We start from the raw sequence: 10,030 nt of genomic DNA, 5'->3' as shown, positions 1-10,030 counted from the left end.
AGTATATCTCCTGCACGAGCGATGTCATTCAGTTATTCAGCATTCTTTGATTCCCTGATAACATAATATATGTCCGGCCATTGGCCAAACATCTTCCTGGGGCAAGGGCGATAACTGACCTTAATAGTCCATGCAGTTTCCTCCCTTGCCGAACTAGGCTTGAATTCCGGAGTTACATTTTGGCTGAACTAACGAGTCTGGTAACTATAACAAACGGCTGAAAGAAGAACACACTAAAGTTCTTTTGTGTGAATTATTTTTTTTGTAATTTCAAAGTGTAAGCATTTGCGTTTGGTGCTACACCGCCGGTTTGCTGACATGGACTTCAACGTGCTGATTTCGGTCGACTGCAGGATTTGCAAAGTATATGTACCGTTAACTGGGCGTCGACAGATATTTTGCAAATCCGTTCATGTTTTTAATGAAGATGCTCAAGTGATTTGATGCACTTCGCGAGGTAAGACCAGTTTTATTACAATATAAATCTTGATTATCGATCAGATCGTCTTGACAGGGCGCCGCCATTTTGTTTGAAAATGCAAGTGATACGAGAGTTGGAATCTGATTGGTCAATTGGAGGGATATAGAAGGGACAAAACTCATAATAGCCACTGGTGGCCTTACGATCGAACCTGGAAATTCCAGCCTAGTTCGGCAAGGGTGGAAACTGGAGTTTTATAGTCAGTTAACTCACTTGCCTAGGGAAGATGTTCTCCTACAATCTGTCTCGCTGCCAAGCCTTAAATACATGTATCTTCAAAGTGGAACACTACGCCTGCTTTTTTAATGCAGATGTATGCGTGCAGCAAATATCATAAAGTGCGTTAACTGCAAGAATATGTTCTTTTATCTACGAGCCCAGTGCATTTTTAAGTGCGTATAGTGTGTCCCCTACTGTTGTTCTGTCACAGTGGTCATTACTAGTTGTTTTTTTAAAACCCACACATATCAAACCAAGTGTTATGACACGGTTTATTTTACTATTTTGACATTAGATTTATCTTCAATGATATATTTGACGAAAGGTGGCGCCGGGTAGCCACTTTCCTTGTTGTAGACTGCACACTGTTTAAGAGGACAGGGCGACTCTCTCCAGGCGTAACGTAGTGCAGACACCATCATGTCTTTAGGCTGTAGACATATTTGGCTGTAGTTGAAGGTCACTGACGTGTCGTCATGTGACGCCATTGGAAGAGGGAACCACGTAATGTTTTCCGAGACTTCAACAAGAGCAGACCTTTTGTCCAAGGTAATGCATGATACCTGAATCGCAGAAGAATTAAGGAGAAATCAATAACAATATAATAATCAATTGGTTTGTTGCATTCTTGCTGAAGACAAGCGCATTTTGGAAACGTCCTAGAAATGGCTGTTCAGAAAAGGTAACATTTTCCTCCAAAATATACATACATTTTACTTAAGAGACTGATATTTTTCATGAAACAATATGGAAAGCATGTGTTATACTATTCATTTCGGCTGATGTTCACGTCCATACACTTGGTCTGACCAAAGCTGGAGAGATCCACACCATTCTCATGCATTGTTATATGCATGTATATGTGAAAATGGACGTTTTTGAGCAGTAGTTTCCAAGACACGTACATGCCATTTGCAACATCTCTCTTAGTCATTTTATGCAAGGATGGCTTGCCCTTTAAAATGCCATTAGGAAGACGCCTTACACCGGAAGAGACCGCTGGTACCTTATGGACAGCCAATGGGCTAGTTATAGGCTTTATCATGTTAGTGCTCAAAAACCGTCTGTGCGGCCACCGCTGTTTAGTGCATCATCGTGCACGTTATCTTCATTAATGGAGACGATCGAATGCCAACCAGTTGCAGTTTGTTCACAGATGAGTCGCCTTCTGTTTCGTTTACGATGGTGACGGTCGTGTTTGTCATGACAGTAAGTTATCATTGGCTGTACTGCCATTTGGTAGAACATGATAGATTTAGCCGTGACTGTGCATCCCAAGGAAAGGAAATTGCAAGATATGATGAGATATGAACATAGCATAGGAGACGACTTCGTTCTAATGGCCGATTTAAAAGATAACATAGGTCCGGAATATTTGCAGAGTGTTTTGAGAGGGGAACCATACAGCACAATAACGATGTATTCCCCGGGCTGGAATCCGATGGAACATTGTTCTTTGACCACTGCTCCAGCCACTTTGCCAGCTCTGACTCATCTGACCCGTGAAGATCCGTGTCAGAATTCGTCTTCACAAACCCATGCTTGTTGTTAGAGGCGACTAACGGGATCGGGTGGTCAGACTCGCTGACTTGGTTGATGCATGTCATCGTATCCTAGATGTGTAGATCGATGCTCATGATGTCAGTCACAGGCTTGTCTGGTTCGGACTTGATTATTTACAGACCGCCGTCATATAGCCGGAATATTGCTGAGTGTGGCGTTAAACAACAAACCAAATATCTGACACAATCATCCTCAGAGGGTAAATGGAGTAAATTCAAGAGATTGGTGTTAAGTTGTCAAAGTCACACCTGACGCTGAGTCGTGAACGATTTTGAAGACACTTCGGTTTTGGAATTGTTGTCAAGGTTATTGTCATATTACGTGGGAACATTTCCGTCAATAACAACTTCTGTCTAGTCTGATGGTTTCAGAGTCATTTCAAGGCATTTTAACATATTTCAATATCTAAAACATGTTGACTGTGATATTGTGTCAAAACAGGAAAATACCAATGAACTTTAACTCTTTAAAGTCAACTTCCAACAACTTGATCTATGTCTGGGGCTGTAAATAAACATTGCTACCATTTGATTGTCTGTAAAAGAAATTGACTTGTGGCTGGTTGAATAGCCTTTAAGCTCACCTGACTGCAATTCAGTGTTCAGGTTAAATACTTTGATGCATATTTATATTTGTACTTGTTGAAATTATTCATGATTTCTGTAAATGAAAGAGGTCTCGATTTCCTTAAATCCATTGAAATATGCCACTTTTCTCTCCCACCAAAGGTATCTAGTCTTAAAGTAAATGTTCATTGGAAATCACCTCAAATCCTGTTGTTGATCTGATGTCCAGAACAGTTTGTTTGTTATCATAGTCTATCTGTATAGTGCTGTCAGCTACCCAGATTGTGAACAAAGAAGGAATGGGGCCGTTGAATTTAGAGTACTCAATTTGGTTGTAGGCCACAGCAAGTCCAGCTGTACACAGACGCATGGACACATCCTGCTTGTCCCGGGGGTGGATACTGAAAGTACATTCAACAGTATAAAGTGCACAACATTTTCCAAAGATAAATTAAGATTTCATGTTATCGCTTTAAAAGAATATCGTAGGCATAATGATATACCTTGTGTATGGAGAGGTAAAGTCGGGCAGGTCCATGGCCACCGCCATGAAGGTGTTGTTCATCTTGTCGTTAGGGACGTAGCCATAGTCAGCTGTCTGGTGCCACCGAATGTCTGTGAAGCCGGTAGTAATGGTGTCATTGTTTCGCCATGGAGCAAGCTGCATACAAACATATACTAATTATTTCTGTTGGGGAAATGTGTCTCAAAGACGAATATCCCCATAAATAATTCAAACGCTAGTTTTTTGTTTGTTTGTTGTTTAACGCCGCAATCAGCAATATTCCAGGTAAAATGGTGGCGGTCTGTAAAAGTCGAGGCTGGACCAGACAATCCAGTGATTGATACCACGAGCATCGATCTACGCATTTTGGACTCGATGACATGCATCAACCAAGTCAGCGAGCCTGACCACCCGATCCTGTTAGTCGCCTCTGACGACAAGCATGGTCGCCTTTTACGTCAAGCATGGGTTGCTGAAGACCTAGTCTACCCAGGATCTTCACGGGTCTCAAACGCTAATGAAGCAAATAACACGGGAAATAATTTAAGTGTTCCATTATGAAATAGTAGAAACTAATATGTTTCCCAGAATTTGGTCAAACGCATGTACTATAATGAATGCTTCTAACAGTTTAATCGTCTTTCCATAGAAAAAGATGTATAAGCAGATTTGATTATCTTGAAAAGAAAATTGATGAAAATGTTTAAAATAACCAAGAAAACAATATAATATTGAACATTGATTGAATCTGATGACAATTCTCTAAAATTGTTGGTGGTTGCAGAAAAATAATGCGTGAATACCTTCACCTATCAAACACTCACACCTAGTGTACATCGGCACTAGGCCCTTTCTTGTTCCTTGTGTACATCAATGATATTACTGACAGATTGAACTATGCAACAAGATTTGCCGATGACACATCCCTGGGGATATCATCTAATAACATTGAACATATAGAAACTACTATGAATAGCAATTTAAACAAAATTAATGAAAGGGCTCAATTCTATATAATCCGAGCAAAACAAAATCAATTCTCGTTTCCACAAAAGAGCCGCAGAGAACTTTGAAATTATTTTTGGATAATCAAAACTTTGAAAATTTTAAAAAACACAAACACCTGGGTGTTATATTGTCGTCATCGGGCAAGTGGTCAGGCCATATTGATTCAATTATTAAACAACATCAAAGATGATTCATTCCATGAGAAAGCTTAAGTATATGCTCTGTCGTAGTGTGTTGAATAAGATTTATGTAATGTTTATTAGACCACATTTTGAATATGCATGTGAAGTTTGGGACGGTTGTACCAAGGAGAAGAGTGACAGATTAGAAAAACTCCAACTGGAAGCAGCAAGAATTGTAACTGGTTTATCAACCTATACTTCCGTCAAAAAATTATATTTCGAAACTTCCTGGGAACCCCTATCAGAGCGCAGGAGAAAACGTAAATTGTGTTTATTCTATAAAATGTATAACAATATGACACCTTCATACCTTAAAGATCTAGTACCTCTATCTGTCAGGACAAACGTAACATACAACCTTAGAACCGCTCACAATATAACTCCTCTATTACGAATTAAGTTATCTGAATCCTCGTTTATACCATCCGCGATCAAATTGTGGAATACATTACCCATTCAGCAAAGAAATATTGAAACATTCCCCCGATTTATCGGTTTTAGCAATATTTCAGCAGGCGGGGGACACTAGAAATGGGCTTCACACATTGTACCCACCTCGGGAATCCAACCCGGGTCTTCGGCGTGACGAGCGAACGCTTTAGCCACAAGGCTACCCGACCGCACAACATACTTACTTACTCTGAGCCTCAATCTTCACTCATAGGAAATCCTACCTGTACAAATCCAAAAGGAAAGACTGGGTCAGTTTGTCCTCCTGATCCTTGATGGAACTTGTCTCTCCAGTCCTCTATCATGGCTGGGAATGTACAGTTGTACTGGTTCATAGTTGGAGATAGGGCATTGGCTTCACCTGGACACAGAATATTGATGCACCATATAGTGGTTCATTGCTTGGTCTACAAGTGGTTTGTGTGCCACTGAGTCATCCAGAGAAGTTGCACTGATTCATTGTTTGGTCAAATGGTGGTCTGTTCATCCTTTGAGTCATCAACCACAGTGGCTCTGGTTATTATTTGATTCATAGGTTGTATGACACTGGCATCAACTCTTCATAATTTGTTAAGCTCGTTTATGAAGTTATTTACACAGAAGCCCCTCTTAAATCACAAAATAGGAGTTGAGGATGCAGACATTATTTCACGTTTCCCAAGCGTGCTGACTAAGTAAGGACCGGATTTTCAGCTGTATTGAGGAGGGATACTCTCGTCCACTGCCCCTACAACAACTCCTCCACACAACAAGAGCACCGGGTGCCAAGATTCATTTGTAAAGAGTTGTAATGTGAGAGGTGTAATCTGGAATTTTCCAGATGTAGACATATCTGTATCATCTTGAACTAATCCCCATATGGTCATGCTTTTAAGATACAACGGAAAGTACCCTTTTCTGTATTTTCACCTATATTCCTTTAGCTATATTAAACAGTACTACATGTATACTATTTTGTGAGACATTAATCCACTGAAATAGATGTATATGGCACCAGGTCTAATGAGTAACAGTTTTTACCTTGATACCAGATTGCTCCGTATATGGTCATGTTGAGGAAGGGTCGCATCATGGCATTCCACAGAACAGAAGCAGAGTTCGGGTTCACACCAGACACATCGCTTACACCACATTTCTTGAGAACATTGGGAGCTGACCACGCCTCCACTCGGGTTCCTCCGTATGATGATGCTATGAGGCCGATGGGGTATTTGAGATGTGAAGACAGGTACTTGCCATATAACCAGCAGACTCCCGAAAAGTACGACCAATCCGGACCGCCAATAGTAGCTTAGTATCACGAAGAACACTTTATATCATATGATATTACATGAAACATATGCATATATATGACACAATATACCTAAAGACGATGTCAGTATACTCTGTGTACTGATTAAATCTGTATCACAATGACCACGTCATTATTACTGTTTAAGGAACCTAACAACTAAACACCAATAGCGCACTACATTTTGAATGTAGGTGTTACATGCTTATTCTGTTAATGGCAGGAAGATGAAGGATGACCTGGTCCAGTTAGCCAGTGTGATCGCACACGGAGGCATAGATATCTTATGACATCTGTTGAACAAATAGCAGCCTTATGTCTGTTTTGCCATATTATTTAGAAATACGGAGAAAAATACACCTGTAAAAAGATGATGTAGAATGACATTATTCACTGATTAAGAAATCTGTATCACCCTGACTATATCACCATCACTGTACATAAGGGCGTTAAACAACCTTTTTTGTCAAATGTCAGTATCAAACTACATTTTGAATGTGGGCACCAACGTGATTATTTTGTTAAAGGTAGGCAAATGAACGCGATGAGGACTGACACTGTTTCAATTAACCTTCAGTGTATTTATGCAAGAAGGGATCTCGTGACACCTGTTGCATCTGTACTATCTGAACTATTGAAACAATACTTTTGAAGAAAAATGTTGAAATAAGTTTACAAAGGTGCTGACATATGAAGAATGCACATGTCTTGGCATTACTGAAGCTGCTTGTTCTACCTGTACTTGGAACAGACCAGGGTTGACTGATATTCAGCAGATCATATTCTTCGACCGGAGACCCTCCCAGGGCAACTGTAAACACCCGGATGTTGGGATAGTTAGGGAGATCTGCCTCCTCTTCCGTTGCATTAAAAGCCTGCATGCATTATACGGAATTAGGAGATAAACTACTGTGTTTTCCGTTTACATGTTTCAAACGTAGATTTAACACTCGTACATTGCATTCGAAACCGAATTGATTGTTGTTAAATGGGCTAAATTTTCAAGATGGGTTTTCCATTTCTTTATGATGCCCACCACCAATGGTGATACACACTAACTGTCAAGCTTCAACCAGTCATATCCCTATCAATGTGACGCGATTATTTTGGTAACTTTGTCCGTTGGAAGTCTAGCCAACAACAGTAAGATATGTATTAAACACAATGTCTTCTACATGGCAGGATAACGAATAAGAGATTATCACATATCAAGTAAAACTGTAAAAATATAGAGACCAATTGAAATTTTTAAATTCTTCTGAAATACTTGACTTTCTTCACCCAAACAAAATTTAGTAAACAATCATTGAGGAGTACCAGTACTTCATGGTAAAACATTTACGAACATCTCACCACTGATACAAAACTTACCATCGAAAGTGTAAACTGCATGTTGCTCTGACCCGAACATATCCAGACGTCCCCAAATAACACATCTGTTAAGCCAATGCTGCCCTCGCTAGATGTCGCTGTGATGCTGTAAGGCACACCGGCATCGATGGCAGGAAGTTGAACTGACCACACAGGGGTTGTTGCCATAGGTCCATTAAAGGATGTTGTATTCACCTGTCCCTTACCACTAATGCTCAATGTGATTGTCTCCCCTTCTTTTGCAGCATAGCCCCATATAGTTGTCCTTTGGGGTGCCTTTTGAAGAACCATGTGGTTACCATAGTAACTAGCAAAGGAGAAAGGTTTAGCCGCTGAGGTCCCTAAAATAGAATCGTCATACAAATGTGAGGTGATAAGGCAGATAAGGCATAAGCTACCTCCACTCAATCCTCAGCATGTCAACCTATACACAGCCGACGTGATTACCTGGGAACTATTCCACAAATGACTTCTCATCATTTCCACAGCTTAACATCGACTCACCACACATATTAGAACTAGGATTGTTTTTTATTCGAAAATGTTATGAAGAGAAAACCTTAAATCAACGCCAGATAATAACGGGTGTCGATTATTCACTGAGATTTCAGATTTCAGTGAGTGTAAAAGGCAAAATGGTGGTGAATCTTAATATGAATGGATCACTTAAACATCCCTAAACTCTATCAAATATTGTTCAGGCAGGTCAGGGGCAGCCTTCTGGTTTCCACAGTATTTGTATTTAATGCACTATAATGCATGTATTTAAATCGGCACTTTCCAAAAGAGAGCTGTGTTTTTAAAATGTTATTCGTTCATTGAATATGTAAAGGTTCGATATCAGCTTATAATGAGTCTTGCGGCGCTAAAGAATGTTAAAGGGGAAGTGTACAGGCAAAAATCACTTTCTTTCTTATTTTAAACAAAACACAATTTTAGAATTAGTTAGTATCATTGTTTGAAAATATACACTCACTTTTCTCGCAGTGAAAGTAGGGAGTTCACAATAAGTGTTAAAATGTCATGCCGTTATGAGGCCTTCGGTTTCCGAGCTAAACAGGCCTGGGTTATCCCCCTTAGATTATGACGTAATTGGTGCCAATATAACTAGGTCCCTGTCTTGTCATAACGCAAAAGATATCAAGTACAAGTTTATGGTGAGACAACATGGCATCCGATACATTGCCTGGTCCGAAGAAGTTCCCTTGACACCTTCAAGAAATCGCAAAACCATACGCTTTCGAACCAAAACGAGCAAGCTTCGCGGTATGGAAACGATGAGAGTCAAGTGGAAACAAAAGAAGACCCACATCACCTGCTGTATCTTGAACAGCGCGGCACCGTACAAAACAATATGCTGCGCATCTGAGAAGATAGCACCACACACCTCTACATACACCACGTGAAACGAGTCTAATAAAGTGTTATGACGTCATTCCTTTATCAATTGGCACCAGTGACGTCATATTGCAAGGGTCATAAGCCATGGTGTATTTATTATGAAAATAGAACTCGTGGGAAATGTGAAAAATATGAACCGATTTTATGAATAAAATAAATTAGATACTTGTGATATTTTTATTGTTTGGCCTCTGAAACTACTAGGTAAATACTTTCCATGATGAAAAAATACAACTTGCCCTTTAATATGACCACTCCCTGAGACGTGTTTTAATGTACGGATGAACCCACCTTCTCCTGCAGTATGTGCTGTTAGTGCTGATACCTTAATGACAACCAGGAGAACAATCCACACAGTTCGTTCCATTTTTGCCGGTATTGTAGGACTGTTTGAGTAAAGACAAAGACTGACACTGTTTATTTATAGAAGGCAATATCTACCTTTATCTTATCTCTAACCTAGTAAACTTTTAACTTGTGAGACTATAGCTACTCAAGTGAAGGAACCCTTACTATTATTCTTAACTACTAATCTTAAACATGTATCAACAAGTCGTTATTTGTCTAATGAAATATTGTTGGGGCACTACTGGATCATCGGTTTAGTGGTGTATGATGCCAGAAGTGTGTTAAACTGCTACACATGGTGTTGAATCCAAAATTCCCAGTGATTCACCAATACGATTTATGGGTGTCACCAAACTGTAATGTTGACATATCAAAATATAACTGAAATACTGTTCAATGTTAAACCCAGCATACACTACCAAGATAGATACATATGTCTAACCTTTCATTAACTTAGAAACGACAAGAAGAGATCTGAGCAACATTTATTGAAAGCAATGTCCATGTATATATAATGAAATAACGACATAAAGGAAATTAAAGGTCACCTGTCAGAAACCTTAGAATAATGTTTGTGTTTCAAATTTTTGTTCGTGTTTCCACAACATTGACCTGTATTTCAAAGCAGGTATTGTACAGTAAAAG

General features: G+C 39.6%; 1 protein-coding gene across 1 annotated transcript; it reads right to left on the bottom strand.

Moving 5' to 3' along the window:
* Positions 1-969: 969 nt before the first annotated feature.
* On the bottom strand, positions 970-9,410 carry LOC139474534 (sialate O-acetylesterase-like). Its single transcript, XM_071257589.1, has 8 exons — positions 9,329-9,410; positions 7,637-7,977; positions 7,002-7,140; positions 5,995-6,264; positions 5,199-5,335; positions 3,333-3,490; positions 3,029-3,230; positions 970-1,263 (listed from the first exon to the last, which is right to left on the bottom strand). The coding sequence occupies exons 1-8, from the start codon at positions 9,402-9,404 to the stop codon at positions 973-975; spliced, it is 1,614 nt and encodes a 537-aa protein (XP_071113690.1). The 5' UTR covers positions 9,405-9,410; the 3' UTR covers positions 970-972.
* Between the last annotated feature and the right edge of the window lie 620 nt (positions 9,411-10,030).

The sequence above is a fragment of the Haliotis cracherodii genome, unplaced genomic scaffold (assembly GCF_022045235.1).
Source record: "Haliotis cracherodii isolate W230 unplaced genomic scaffold, xgHalCrac1.p SCAF_3, whole genome shotgun sequence".
NCBI classification, from domain to species: domain Eukaryota; kingdom Metazoa; phylum Mollusca; class Gastropoda; order Lepetellida; family Haliotidae; genus Haliotis; species Haliotis cracherodii.
The sequence above is the reverse complement of the archived record's forward strand: the minus strand, read 5'-3'. Positions and strand labels throughout refer to the sequence as shown.